The 16047-nt window shown below is 40.1% G+C and overlaps 1 protein-coding gene across 1 annotated transcript in view; it reads right to left on the reverse strand.

Moving 5' to 3' along the window:
• ANO6 (anoctamin 6) overlaps positions 1-15818 on the reverse strand; it is a 66273-nt gene extending 50455 nt beyond the window's left edge. The window contains exon 1 of the mRNA XM_088530364.1: positions 15722-15818. Coding sequence (XP_088386490.1) covers positions 15722-15818 — 97 coding nt within the window. The remainder of the gene's footprint in view (positions 1-15721) is intronic.
• Between the last annotated feature and the right edge of the window lie 229 nt (positions 15819-16047).

Raw genomic sequence — 16047 nt, forward strand, 5'->3', positions numbered from 1 at the left:
TTCAGCCCAGATTATTGTTGTTATTATTTTTTTTTCAGTACCCTACCTCCTTTTGTACACATGATGTGTCTGCTCTGAAGATGAGTTCAGGTTTGGTCAAGGAGGAGGATCTGTCTGTCTAGACCCTTACCTCATTTTTCAAGAAGATGGAGAGGATACCTTGACTGTAGGAAGACTGAACGGAAAAAGAATTGTCAAAGCTTGTCAGAGAATTTGAGAAAAGCCTTGGAGAACTGGCCTCTGCCCCAGCTGCTGCAGATAACTCACATGTGATGCTTGATCAAGCTGCTTGAAGAAGTTTGCCTAGCTTGTCATGGCAGGGTTTTCAAGCTAAGTCCCGGTGGAAACTCAGCACTTTTGCACTAGGTTAGTAGTCACTACTCTAAGTCACACACCCTAAAGATGTGCAAATACATACCTTTAGAAAAATTATTCCTGAAGTACTTGTGATTAGTGAGCACTTTGGCAACTTTCTATGAAAAAAATGTGTGTTTATCAGCCATAAAAGCAGGATGGTGTATGGAAGACGTATGCTTGATTGTAGGGAGTATTTTGGAAAATATTTTTGTTCCAGTGGGCCTGCAGGGGATGTGTGGCATTGCTGCTGGTCATTCTGCGGCTCTGTGTTCAGCACCTGCACTAGGCAGATCCCATTCAGAGGGGCGTTACCATCTTTGCACTTCAGTAGCCTGAAGGCTTATCCAGGAACCAGAGCTGAAACCTCAGCTCTTCCTAAACAGCAAGTTAAGCAACTCAACATTCATAGCCCTTCTGGATATAGTGTTCAAATGTGGTGAGAGCATAAAATACCCACAGAGGAAATCAATAACAATGTATGCTGTGCAAGGTTTAGTTAATCTGAGTTACACAAGGCTTGGAGTCATCCTCTTAATGAGGAAGATAAAAAGAAATGTTCAGTTGCTACCACTTTACTGAATGATGCAATGGACTTAGAGGAAAAATAGTATGATTTTGTAATTAAACCCTAACATCATGCATGCAAACAAATGAGAGGAAAATTGAAGTTGCCTGGGCAACATTAATTCTGACACTGCCCAAGTTCTAAGTGTTTGACTTTTTCAACCTTAATGTTAACATTTTTTAGATGTAACATATTATTATCCACATCCAATTAGGGATGCTATGGCTACTCTTTGTAACTGGTAATATTTACATTTAAATATGTAGAAAGATTACTGCTGGCTATATAGTGTTATTTAATTATGCAATCAGTTTAAAAATGAAATTGTATCTGTACCACTGGAGAGATTCCCTTGAGCAGAAAGTGATGGAACAATTATTACTGCAATTTGGCATGAAAAAAAAAACTTTGCTGAAAGTCTAGAATTTCACCTAATCAGGCAATTTGATTAGTGCTCCATGTGTAGGAGCACTCTGAACTGCTGAGAAGTAATTTTGAAGTGTATTGTAAGAAAAGTAATCTTAATAGCTATTGACACTTTTCCTTAGCAACTTGCATATCAGATTGACTAAGTTTAAAAAGTCAGTACAGAATAATCTAATTAATAGAAATTCAGTATTGTGATGGAAAACCAGTACATGTTTTAGCTTATTGAAATCACTATCAATAAAAAGTTGTGGATGCTGTTAACAGTTCAGTTCATGACAGCCAGCAACTATGGCTGGGTGAGTTCTGACAGCTTCATGCTAAACAGCTGGGGCTTTGAAGACATTGAGGGATCTAAACTACTTTCTGTGGGAAGAGGCCTCAACAAGAAGGATGTATGTGTGCACACAGCTTTCTAGTGATGTTAATGTGGGCAGCCTGGTAGGAAAATAAGAGTAAGCTCTCGCTGCCTGGTATTAAAAAGTCCATGATATAAAAAGAGAAAAATAAACATAAGCATATTAAAATATCAACTCAGTAAACCTACATACAAGCACATTCGGGAAATAAGAAGGCAAAAAGAACCAGCTCCAGAGTACTCATGAACATTTTTCCCAGGTTTTAAGTCTGGAAGCTGAGCCTGAAGGTTAAGGAAGCACCACAACTGTCATTATGATCCTTTTACACAGCAAGGCCGGAAAAATGCTGTAGATTCCTCTGATGAGAGAATGCCACATTGATGATCCTGCTTGTCTCACTTTGGTTACTGGTAAAGGGCAGGCAGCTTTAGGTGACATCTGAATGCACAGATCAGACACTGCACCTCTACAGCACCAAGATCTGAGCATAGGCAGGGCTGGAAAGGCTACGAGCTCTCACGGTGTAAGAAGGAAATTCACCTCTTGCCCATGGTCATTTAGTTGCAGGTCTTAGCGGTAGCTCCTGGCTTTTGCCCCTGGACAGCCTCCTCTCACAGCTCAGCTTTATGTTCTAAAGGAGCCCTGGGCCTACAGCCTGCCTTGCTCTGCCTTTTGGCTATAAGGCTGTTCACTAGTTTTGTACAAGGTCAGGGCTTAATCAGAGAGCCAAAGGATAAAAGGGACACATAAGAGCACAAGAACGTTCTTATGGGTCATCTCAATGGTCCATCTAGGCAGTCCCGCTTCCCCAAGAACAAAAGATGTCCTGGATCAAAATAACCATTCGCGTTCCAAATATCAGATGAGGGCAAGGACATAGTGAAACATTCATGGTACATGTTCAGGGAGAAGCAGTATTTTTATATTTTTATTCACTTGGTGACTTCTTAACCCCCAAATTTCTCTCAAAACCCATGTGATTCTGAAACTTGTGCTTTCTGGCAGTGGGAAGAGCAAGTTTTGCTTTCCCTCCACTCCATGAGGTGGGGCTGGCACAGTAGAAACACAGTCTTCTCAAATGTAGTGGGCACACATGCTCCAAGACCGTGGCAGAGACACCTGAGGAAGGGCATCAACACTGCTGCACATGGGGCAGTGAATGCTCTGTGAGTGCTGTGAAGAAAACCAACGGCCAAGACAGCTTCAGGATAAATGCTGCATTTATTTGCTTCTTTTTGCCGTGATGTTAATAACATGCTGAATATCTAGATCTTATGCCACCTAAAGATTTATACTTACACACAACCCAGAGAGTAGGATCATTCCCTGGCTAAGGTCATACTTCGGATTCCAGCACAATGACCTGCCACTTTGGGGAAGGGGTTGTTCAGAGCTGCAACCATACAGGTAGTTTAGATCCAGTAAAGCTGGTGTGTGACAGTGTGGCATGAAGTGCTATCTGTAGAATTCTCTGACAACTAGTGTAGTTTCCTGGAAGACTAGTCATCCCAGAGAAAGAAAGGTCACGGTAGGAAGTCGTATGGAAAGAATGAGGGTGAATTTAAAATCATAGGTCTCCTTTTGTTTGGCAGGTACCATACAACTACAGGCAATATGTATTTTGATAGTTTATTTCAGGAGGAAGGAAGTCAGGAGTACACAGCAATGATGCTGTCCAAAAAAAAAAAAAAAAATGAAAAGACTGGCTTTGAATCTTAGATATTATTCAGCTATAACAAAACCAAACACTTAGAGAGGGGAAAAAAAAAGGCAGGCAGAAATCCGCTTGTTTTCCTACTATCTCAGCTAAATCACAGTGTAATTCTGTAAAATTAAAAAAGCCCCACAAAAGAAGAAGAAGAAATGCAAGGTTTGTTTTGGAATGCATGGGAAGACATTTTACTTCAGTTTCCAAAATTCCTGCTAAACTGTTTTACAACATCATCAACATATCAGAAAGCAGTAACTTAGACACAACCATAGGACTTATGAGGGGCTTGCTCATTTCATTCAACATTATGGAGATCTTCATAAAGCTGTAACTAGTGTTGAGAGGCCCAGCCATATTCATTTGTTTAAAACTGTGGAGGTAAAAGGATATATAAAAAAATCATTTTTCACCTAAAGGAAAAAAAAGCAGCCTCTATAGAGCTGTTTTTCATTTAGTTTAGGTAAGATTGCTTGTACATCTCATCATGGCAGTAGGTGAAAAGCAAACATGATAGGCTTTTGGGAGGCAAGTTGCTGAGATTAGTTTTATTTTTAAGAGATCACACTGCTTTTACTGCAGATTCTGTTTTGTGTGTGTGTGGAGGGAATTAAAATGACCGTCTGAGATGTGCGAAACCATGTCATAGGTGTGAAACCTTGCCATACGGCAAGAAGGCACCAACAAGATCATCCAGTGGGACCTCTATAGTACAAGCTACAGTATTTCACCTCTACCTCTTGTGTCTGCGTCAACTCCAGCAGCTTCTGGCTGAAGCAGAACAACCTTCCTAGTTTTAAAGACTTCAGTGAGTGAAGAAGAGCAAGAAGGAGATCTCTTGAAACCTAGAGCAAATTAGGATCCAGTAAATCCACCAAGGAAATCCTGTGTTCGTAATTATCCAAGCATGTAATTAACAACAACAAAAAAGCTTAACATATGGATATATTCATTCACAAATCATAGAAAAATTATAAAAGCTTTGAGACAAACACTGCAAGCAAAAGAATGCAAAGACAAATTAATATCCATTTACTCTATGCTGTTTTTTTCCAGGCCTAACTGTATTTATAAGCAGAGCTCATAGTGACATTATATTTATGCCTCTAAACTTACAATGCAAACTCCATTTTGGAGGGATTTAGCATTCAGCCATTCTACCAGGTCATTAATTTTCTTGAAAGTGCTTAGAGTGACAGGTTAGTGGAGATGTTGCAGCACACAAACCAATTTCAGGAATATTCTGTTTCAGCAGTGAGAAGTGCCGATTCTTCTCTCTTCACGCTGCGGAAGTGTCTGCCTAACCCCTACCCACGAACATGGAAGGTAGAATGGAGGAGGAGAAGAGAGCTTGAGGAGGGAGCGGCGCACCTGTAGAACAACCACTTCTCGTCTTTGCCTCAGGAAGACAGGATGACTCACAGCAGATACCAAAAAGAGTCAGCAAGTAGGTGACCATGTTCACTGTACCAGCCACTCTTTAACGCAATCACATATGGAGGAGACTTAAACAGGTCTCTGCCAGACAGAGAGCCTCTGGTGGCCTTCACTCTGAGCTGTGCCTGCAAGGCATGATCTAGCCCTTGGTGCAAAACAAAAATATCACACACTTAAGGAACACTTGAAGAGGGAGTGCTAAATTCCAAGCCACACTTTTGCATGGAAAAGCTAATGTTTATGCTTCAAATGAGCACCACGCTGATTTCAGGAGCGATGTACATCTAAAATGCAGGAATATAAATCTGCGATTGAAACTTTCAGGTGGGGTTTGCCTTGCTTGACCTTGCTCTTCTTACTGTTCTATGTCAAGGTGATATATTAGAGGAAGGTCCAGAGATACAGAAACATATGCATTTAGAAATGTACTGCCACTTTCTTTACATTATGAGATGAACAAATGTTCACTTAAAAAAAATGTGTAAAATTCTCCTCATACACTTCCAGAGACAAAAAGGGCAAGGTGGGTTCCCCAGCCACACATATAATTCAACATTTCAACTTATTTAAAAGCAAACTCTGATCATTAGACTGCCAGCAGTTTTTTTAAATATCAAATACGTGTTTTCTCACTTTTGTAGACTTTAATTCCCTATATTAGGGCTGTTAGAATTAGAAAGGTGCCTGATTGTGTAAAAGATTTTTTTTTCTTTTTAAATTTGATTTATCATGAAGACATCATTTATGACCTGTATTCTACACAGACAAAACTTTAGAAAATCTAAGCACTTGCTTTAGCACAGATGGGATATGTTCAAGATTTTAATGATTTCAATGGTTACCTTTCCTCTAGTCTCAGACTTTGGTTGAATTCATTTATCTGGGAAGAGCGGAAGTCCTAAAACATGAAATCAAGGAATGACTCTCCCCTCTTGCTGTTTCCTACAGGCTGTGACACTGCCATCACAGTCCGGACACTAAGAGCACCTTATGTCACTGCTGAGTGACTTCTGTTTTACAAGAGCCTTCTCGGCTCCTAAGGAGACAAACTCAGCACTCCAATAGCCAAGAGAATCACTGACTTTAAGGAAATAGAATAAAAAGGCAGAGGAAATAGCAAAGGGGATGAAAAAGAACCTCAGGCTCGTGCTGCAAGGCAATGGCATTGCTCTGTGGTTTATTTTTGCACGCAAGGTATTCATAAGAAAAATCCTGTTGAGCAGAATGATCACTGGGTTTGTTTAGTGAAACAAACAGAAACCTGTCTGAGACACACACTTGGTCTTAGGATAAATATCTACTCCCAAAACAAGCAATTAAACTCTCCTCCACTCAGAGGAGACAGACAGAAAGATCCAGATCTACCAACTACTGCTGATAAATGGAGACTGTTATTTATACAGACAGTCATCCTTCCATCATGAATGGCTTGCACTTTTGAAGATACACCACTGAAAAAAAAACATTACTCTGAACAGCAACATGCAATCCCTGAGGGCTGAGCTGCAACATTTACTCACTTAAGGAACTTTATGAATGCCGACAGTTGCCCTTACCTCAGAGGGAGCACTCTCTGGTTTTGTAGCAGCTCTGCAATCTGTCCCTACACAGACAGGAAGAGCAGCCTGCCGCTGCTGTCTCGCTGGTCACATCTCTCAGGCTGATTTGAGAAAACAAGAGGAGCAAACCGTAGGTAATCCTACAAATACCAGAATCCCCCTCATGGAGAGGAGTAACTGAAATTTTGGCAAGGTAACATCTATTAGAGGCACTAAATTACTTGAGTCAAATATCATAAGATGTCGTTCTCCCTTTGTGTTTCCTTTCCCTGACAAATTTCAGCTCGGTTGTTAGTGACATCTGACCTAACCCAGCTCATATTGAACTGTAATATTGTTTAAAAGACGAAAAGAACAGAAACAAGAAGCAGTGTAAGCTCTTTGTCATGTTTGTGCCATTACTTTACCCTCTCTGTCCAGATCAAAGGGGTGCCCAGAACCTGGCCTAATGAACAAGCAGATTTCCAAACACCGACTTTCTGAAAGACTGACCTGCACTTCAGTGGGGACAGCCCAAGTGACCCTCCAGACAAGGGTCAGATGATAAGCTGTTTTTTTCACCTGCTCCAGAGCTAAGAACATAATGCCACAAATGATTCTAGACTTTGGCCAGTCCATGTGTATTCTTGAACATGAAGGGGTTTTCTTCACTGCTTGTTTCTTTTTCCTTTTTTTCTCTTTCTCTCTAACTAACCCAAACCAGCTGTTCTTCTCATTTTATAGCAGTAAGGCACTTGTAAAAATAGAACAAGACCCCAAATACAGCATTACCTCATTTAGCCTTCAAGTCACATTGATTTCTTCACATTTTATCTTAAATACATTATTTCTTAGTCTTACCACATAATGTAGGGTATTTGCTGAGCAACTTGTCTTAAGAACAGCCATCATTTTATAAACTGTCCTTATGTGTGTATTCTTACTTGGCTTTTATGGACAACAGAATAATTAAATTAATTTAATTATTTTTACTGGAATTTATCAGCATACACTGAGATGATGAAAGATTTAATAAAGATATTGCTTTCATTAGGGACAAATTCTGCAACCTCTACTATGAAAAGTATTTACAAAAAAATCCTATCCCCACTCTTGTCAATGGGACTACTCACAAGGGTAGTATGCACTGTTTGACCTGATCTTTGTTCATTGTTGCCTTTTAAAACTCCATTAGTCAATTTAAAAAGCAACACATAGAGAATAAACAATTTTAACAATATTACACACAAGATAATGAAGCTCTCTGGCAATGTTAGAGTGCTCTGCATCATGCATCATCATCTCAGCCTTGCTTTGTTACATCTTACCATGTCTAACTGCACTGCTAACCCTACAGCAATGGAAATATTTTGCAAATAATTTACAGTATAGTCTATTTTTTCTGCTGGATAAATTATCTACAGACACAATGTGATTTTTACTATATATTAAAAATATATAGTAAATTACCAAGAAAATGGTCAGATCAATTATTTCAATTCACTACACATACAGTTCTATTACCTTATTCCCCTGCTACATCTTATTTTTCTGATGAACTGACTTGGAAGAATAATTATTCTAGTACTTATAAATTCCTGACCAAATAAATAGTTGAGTTGTTACATTGGTCGGTTTGGCTCCTATGAATAGTGTCAATTCTTACCCTTTTTTAAAATATATATATATATATTCTTTCTCAGTGCATACTCAGTCTCAATGGATATTTCCATATCCTTACTTAAAACTACCTTTTTCCACCTCTTCAGCACTCCTTATTTTACCAGACTCTTTAGTCAAGACTCCGCTCTGTGCCATAGGAGTCTTTACGTTGCTCCAAGTACTGTTCTTAAGTGCAAATTTCAGACTCCCTCTGATGACAGCAATAAACCCTAAAATCTCCAGTAGGGTTAATACACTGATATTTTAAAATGGGTTCTCACATTTCCCACCCTAATCCCAATGACATTTACGGTATTTGTCCCACAAAGAACTGATAATTTCATTTCACCCACTGAAAAGTCACAAAATTCCCTCCCCAAAAGGACAAATTCCCTTCTCCCACCCAAAATTCATTAGCTCTGGCACAACCCCGGCACAGGCCACTCAGTGCCTCTTAGCAGCAGTGCTCCCTCTTTGCACTCTTCTTGCTCCTTCTCTCCTCCACCCAGTGAAGATTTCCTCTTCTGGCAGAAATTTCTCAAAGCAGGAGGGAAGAGTTGAGCTCCCTGGGTTCCTGCTGCAGCAGTGAGGGCAAGTACTGAGATCTTCACGGAGACACTCTTGATGGTCAGATGCATTTTCCAAAAGATCCACACAAGCCACAAGCGCACCAGACAGAAACACGCTATAAAAACTCAAGTTATCAGACATTCAACATCGGGTGTCTGCTGCAGTAACCATTTTCAAACAGCCACTGGACAGAAAGGAGGTGGTGACTGTTTTCTACAAGACTGGAGGAGTAGTTCATTCAGATGACTGCACTGTAAGCAGGCTCCTATGCAAATATTTAATGTCCCATGGTAAATCACAGCTAAAAAATGCTGAACAACCTGACTAACCAGATAAATGAGGTTGGGGAAATCTCTCCACAAGAAAATGAAAGGAAGAGAAATTGTAAAAGAAAGAGAAAACCTGCTATTGATGGCAGTTACTACAAAACTTCCATTTTCAGTAATGTCAAATGAATATTGCTGATTAGTAGTTTAGCTGCATAGTATTTAATGTAAATGTTAAATTGAAGGGTTCAATCTTATTCAGCCTTTATACAGCATTTTGAAACTAAGCTGCAATTTCTATCACATGAGGCATAAAATCAATTAAAGAAGAATGTTTATGCTCCAACAGACTTGTAACTGCATTGCTTAAAGTTCAGTCAATTTGTGGTTTAGTTAATTTTTCTTAATTTTCCAATCTAGTATTAATTAAAGATATTTAAATGTGGTCTCTTCCCAAAACCATTTGGTCTTGCTGATTCTTCCTGATAACAGAGTTGATGCTGGTCTGAATCTTACCCTTTTACAAACATTAACACACACATTTCATTAATGTGGCTATTTCCATGAGCAAAACCAACTAGACCCTGCCTATTTCATACTCAGTAATATTATACCCTTCAACAGTTCAAAGACTGCATAGGACACGGACCATCTATACTGGTACAGTTTGGAACTGAAAGGTTTTATGAATGGGAAGCTGTCCTGACATATATGCAGCATATAAACGAGGAAAGGTATGGTGCTGCCATTTGATGGTAATGCATGATAGAAGAATATGTACCAGGCTGCTTGACACTAATGAAAAGTGATCTCTCTCCTTCCCCTGCTGTTTGTCCATCCCTGATAAACCAAGCAGGGCTTTTGGACAGTTGCCTTCCCACAGACAGAGCTCTAAGTGAGGGGCCTGAGCAACCTCTTGACTGTTTTGGGGAAGGTATCCGATATGTAGAATAAGAGGTTGGGGTGTCATTCTGGATCCTGCAGGAAATGAAATCTGGCCATGTTGAGCTGAAGGGGAGTTTTTCTAATTAGTTGCTAGTGGTGCTTCTGGATCTCCTTTCTGAAGTCCTTTCTGAAGTCCTTGCAGGAAACCATGCTTACTGCTCTTACCGCCAATGCGCACAGTTGGGACAGATCAATCTGTTGAAGCAAGCAACAATATATTTCAGATGGCCACATAATTCCCCAAGAAGTAATCAATATAGTCAGTCTGTCATGAAGCATACAAATATGGGATGCTGAGTACATGATGAAGGGTACAGAAAACAAAAGATTCTCCACTCAAATGTTTGCTTTCTTAGATTTGTTATTAAAAATAATATTTTGTTTGATGACTTTCGGTATGACTACCAGTTTTCATATCCCACAGAAAACCATAGCACTAAAACCTTCAAGAGGAGTACTGTGTCATTCTTCACAGCTTGTATTCCAATCATGCTGCCCATACTCCCAAAGAATGAAAAGGCCAAAATGCCATAAACACTTAAGTTACCACTGTGAGGTGATTGGGGGCTGAATTCTTCTCTGGCAGCCGAGTCAATGTGCGCAAGCTTGACATGTGTCTGACATTACAGCCTACGGCTTTCAGTTCAACTTCATCAAATCTGAACTCTTAGCACAAAAGTTAGCAATGTACTTATGAGCTTTCACATTAGCCAATTCAGGAGATGAACAAACACTCCATTCAGTGAGAAAATTGTTCTGTCTACACTCACAGTGAGGCCTGGGGTTGAATCAAAAACCTACTAAAAGTTACAAGTGATATTAGGCATATGCCTTGATGAAATGATTTTTGGTCTATATAACAAAAAAAAAAAAAAAAGTTTAATATATTCACTGTATAGCCAACACCTGGTACTTGTTAGCAAGGAGAATGCCAGAGAGGCACACGAAAGCAGCAATGACAGCCCCGTAGTTACAGAGTTCAGCACTTGCTTAATATTTCTGTCCTCACCTTTTTTATTCTAAATACAGTAAAGAACCCCAAGCCCATTCTGCAGTGCTTCTCCTTGATATTTACACGCTACTAAATACACTGTCTTGTTAAATAAACACCTGCAGTGGCCTATATGCTTAACACATGCAATACCTTTTTTCAAAGTGTTTCTCATATGAAGCGTAGTATGTTTAGTTTTGTTACCTCTACCTCTGTGCTATAAAAATGAGCAACCCTTTTCTGTTCTAACTCAGTTAATCCTAAACTCAGTGTAATATTTATTCACCCTTTTGGTGCAGTACAGATCTTTTTTTTATAAGGGAAAAGTTGGAAGACACTACAAAGACTATTAGATTTATGAAAGGTAATTGTTCTCGTACAAAAACACTCCTTTTTTTCCTTTTTGTGTGGCAGAAAACATCAGGTTTAGTATCATTTCCCCTTTGAGGCTTGCCACATGTCTTGTGGCAAACTAGACCCTAATGCCACAGCAGGCGAACCATCATTTTCTAGGAAAAACAGGATTACCAAAAAATTCTAAGATACTAGGATGAGGTGATTTAAATGATAACAACTTAGATGAACTTTCCATTCTTATTCATAAAGTATATTTAATTCATTTTGAAAGGTCCATTTATGTTTCATCACACTCTTGCTGTTGAGGATGAGGTACTCTCATCACTCGCTTTTTAATGATTACTACAGTTTATAAAACTGATTTAATTTAATAGAAGAGCATCTGTCATCTCCTGTTAATGAACATTTTCTTGAGCCGACATCTCTCTCTTGACTAAGCCCAAAAGAGCGTTTCAATTCTGTGGACAGACTAGCTTATAATTAATCTTGAAAATTTGACGAGTTAATTTCTTTCAAAATGTTATATTTACAGAATATTCCCTGCAATTTATATAGTAAAATCTCACTTCTGTCATCTTCTTTCCCATATATAAATATACATCTATATGTAAACAAAAATATCAACAATTATGTAATTTACATCTGAAAAAATATTTTGTGAACCTATACGAGGCTAGTAAAATCAGTAAGATTACGGCTTCCACATACGCCTACTGCTTGGCATTGATTTCTGGTATCTGGACCTCACGTGAGGTTTTCCTTTTAGCACAACTTGTAGGATGTGTAATCAAAGCTAAACCTTTAAGGAATCACTCATGATATGTCTCTGACAAAATTAATCACATGATCAGGAGAAGATACAAAATTATTGCTATTAAAATGGTACAAATAAGACCACTTAGTACATTGGCTGATAACGATTCAGTCCTGCAGACTGAAGACTTATCTGTAAACTTGAACTTGCCTGCTCAGTGTAGTGAAGTCTGAAATGGTACATGTAGGTAAAAAGAATACTCCAAAGTACAAGTTTATCATGAAGGACTGCAAAGTCCATTATGGTAAAAAAGTTTAAAAAGAGAAAAATCTCACAAATTTGCTTGGATTTCTGTCTGACTCTTAAAATGTTAAGAGCTCCTACAGTTTATGTATTATAAATAGCTACAAACAGTTATTATACCATAGTTAAATATTTATACTCTCACTATGTGCATTTTTATTTCTGTATTACGTGTATTATGATTTTTTGTAGAAAAATCATTAAATCACACTAAGAGTGAGTGGTAGCAGCAACGCTACTACCACTATATACAGTTATATTCAGTAACAAGGCTGCTACTCCTGTGTAGTTTGGATTCAGTGAAAGTGAAATGAGTAGAAAGAGTCAGCTGATAGGATGACTGAAGTAGTAAGGGAGAAAGAATCATTAGGTAACAGATACGAGGATGGACGTTGAGGCGTTAAAGGTAGTTAAAATTTTGCACAGTATCACAGGCTAGTATTTCCATTCTGGATTTGCACCTGGCTTAGGAGAACGAAGGCCTGCAGCCTCAATGGTAAATCAGAATAAGATTCTTACTTACTTATGCTCTTTATCTACTCCACATGCACATATGCAGAAGACCAAAAAAGAGAGATCGAACTCTAGCATGCAAAAATTTCTGTCTTCACACACTAACTAACTAAAATGGTGTAGTCAACTGAGCACAGAATTGGGGAGTAGAAATTTTTGATTCTCCGCTCATCAGACATATCCATCCCACAGTCTTCTTCAAGAAAGCGGATGACTGAAATGAGCCACAATATTTTTAACTGTGATTACAAATCAAAGAAAAAAAAATAAGAAAACCAGGTGTGAGAAGAGTGGACCCGAGCAGTCCTGCTTATCACAGAATAAGGTATGAAAAGAAAGATATTGTCCTTTCAGAAATTCATTTTAACATCTCCTCACCTAGCCTTGCACATTAGAAAATTATCAGATACCTGTACCTACTGCTGTGTAGACCATTTTTAAACATCGCACAGTTGGAAAAATACTATTAATAAATTACAGGACAAAGTTAACTCCCTTTTCTGTCAAGGAATCTTAACTATTTAGACTTTCCCTTGTCTTTAGAATAATTTTATGTGTAACTGTTCATTTTACAAAATCCCTAGTGCATATATTGGAGTAATCTACAGAACATGTCCGTATACAGTACATTTGGTTTGGAGTATACTATGCGAATGATATCAATATTTGCAGGATGAAAATGAGAAGCAAGTCAAGTTAACGAAGCAAGTAGGACCAATTAGAAGCTCTGAGCAGGCAATATGATAAAATTCAGAATGTGTCATGAGGAAACAAGCAGAGGAGAACAGGACAGTAAGTAAAAGCAACGAGGTGAAGACCAGCTATGTCTGTTCTTTACCATTTGTATTATGACATATCTCCTTAGGACAAGGTGCCCATTGAACAGTGGGCCGCACAAAACTGGGAGAAAATAGGCTGGAGAAGACTGCCCTCTCACAGAGAATTTTGGCTGCAATTCCACAAATAATAATTTTACTTGCATAAACCAGCAATGAAATAACTACTCCATCCTCTCACTTAGCCTGCCTGAACATTGGCACATCCTCCCTTCTTCCCACCAAGTTCTTCCTCCCATAGGCTGGCACACACAGAAAGAAGCCACCAGAAACAATTGAACTAGGAGCTGGCAAAAATGTGTGCTGAACAATAGCATGAAACGTGTCCCAGAAAGAAGACTCAGACTCCTCATCAGCACAGAATCTGACAAACAAACAAACAACAACAACAACAAAAACTAAGCAGATAGACTGGTCATCTACAAAAGATGTTTCAGTGACTACTGCAGTTTCATTAGATGGGAAGATTTAGGACAGTTAGGATTCAACTAGAAATTGCATCTATGCAAAACCAAGATAACCAAGAGTTAGTAAAGTGCTAACATAATATCACAAGGAAAAGTATTTTATGCTGAATGGCTAGTAAGTGTATAAGCCTCTGCTTCTGATATTATCTGCAGAAGTTAATTCTCTTGGAGAGAGCACTCAGATATTCTGTAAATCCCAACACACAAGCAAACTATTTTAGATGTTTAGATGTTCAATCCTGGATCAAACAGGAAAGAGCCCCAAAGACATCCTACTCATTTACTGAAGCAGGGATGGCTTGGAAAAGTGTAGATGCAAGTGTACGGTGGGAGGCAAATGGATGATCTGCAAATTTCTCAGATTAAATTAGCTTTCCTGCAATTATCTCTCTAGCTAATCTGAAAATCTTGCGATTGTTATCCACGAAAAGCAGAACAGCAAACGTGAGAACTGTACAGTAAATTTCTTTGCATGACAGTTCATGAAACCATCACTGCTCGGTTTTCAGCCAAGTTTACCACATACTGTGTTGAACCAAACTGCTGCATCCTGCAAGCACTACGTGCAGCTCACAGTTTGCTGGCTTTGGGAACCGAACCAACCCCAAATCTGATACAGAGGCATGAGTAGGAAAAAGTTGAGTTGTTCTCTGGGGTAAAGGATGGAAAGAAAAAGGCATGTGGTGATTAATACACTGCAGTGCTGATCCACCCCTTAACTGAGGAACTAGAGTCAAACAATTCCTTGGTCTCGTTTCATATGGAAAACTGAACTGGTCTTCGCACTATTACTATAAACCAAAGGATATAAGGATACTCCCACAGCATCTAAGACAAAGGCTAATATATAGTGATCTTGGAGACAAGACATTCCATGATTTCCACAGACCTTGGATGAGGCTCAAAAAATCTGGTGACTTTAGTTCTCTCTTGACACACTTTTTTTGCCATTAAATAGTAATCCTTAAAAATGGCCACTACAGTTTGTCTTATTTATCCAGTTAAGTCCATCCAAAAGTGTATAAAGTTTAACAAGTACAGAAATTCAGTCCCAAAATTCAAAAAATCACCAAAATTCTGTACCCGTCAGTACAATTGTTCAGAACCCTGTGAACAGTAAAGTGCAAGTAGCCTACTTATTTGATAAAATTTACATATATAAAACTATCTTCTACTTGCTTGCCTAACTGCCAGTTGCCCGCATTTGTTTATTACATTTTAACATGACTGCAGAAATAAAAGGCTTCAGAAGAACTTTCATCTGTATTCTAGATGAAAGCTGCTTCTCAGCTGATGCAAACCACTGTTCCTTTCCTGCCATGAATAGGTCCCTTCAGCCCGAACCGCCCGGGAACCAGCCCTTTTTCTGCCTGTTTTCTGGAAGCCCTTCAGCGAGTCCCTTGCCGGCCGGCACAAAGCGCCCGGCCCAGGCTGCGGGGACACGGCTGGCGCGCGCGCTCCTGCCGCCCCGCACACCCTGCGCGCTTCTCCTGCCTTTCTGGCAGCCGCAACCTGCTTTTTATTCCCCCGCAGAACTTCCAGCTTTCTCTGCTTTGCTCATTTTCTCCGCTTCTGGTACTTCCCCAGGCGGCAGCCCCGGCTCCGGCACAGTGCGGGGGCTGCTCCCGGGATGCCGCCCGCTGCCCCCTGAGCCGCTGCTCACTCACCGATCTCCCCATCCTCGTCGTCGTCGTCCTCCTCCTCCTCCGCGGTCGCCTCCTCCTCCTCCAGATCCAGCAGCACATCCTGGTTCTCCACGTTCATCTTTCCCCGAGTTGCGGCGCCTGCCGCCAGCGCGCGCTTCCCCGCGCCCGCGCCGCGCTCTCCTCGCCCCGCAGCGCGGAGCCCCGGCCGGCGGGGCGGGGCGGAGCGGGGCGGCCGTTAGGGCCGTTGCGGCCGTTAGGGCCGTTGCGGGGAGAGGGGGGCGCCAACCGCCACCTCCCCGGCAGGCGCCACGGGGGAGGGGGACGGAGGGTGTCGCGGCAGACGAGTC

Source organism: Tinamus guttatus, unplaced genomic scaffold (genome assembly GCF_059628265.1).
Source record: "Tinamus guttatus ecotype Peru unplaced genomic scaffold, ASM5962826v1 Tinamus_guttatus_pri_ptg000368l, whole genome shotgun sequence".
NCBI classification, from domain to species: Eukaryota; Metazoa; Chordata; class Aves; order Tinamiformes; family Tinamidae; genus Tinamus; species Tinamus guttatus.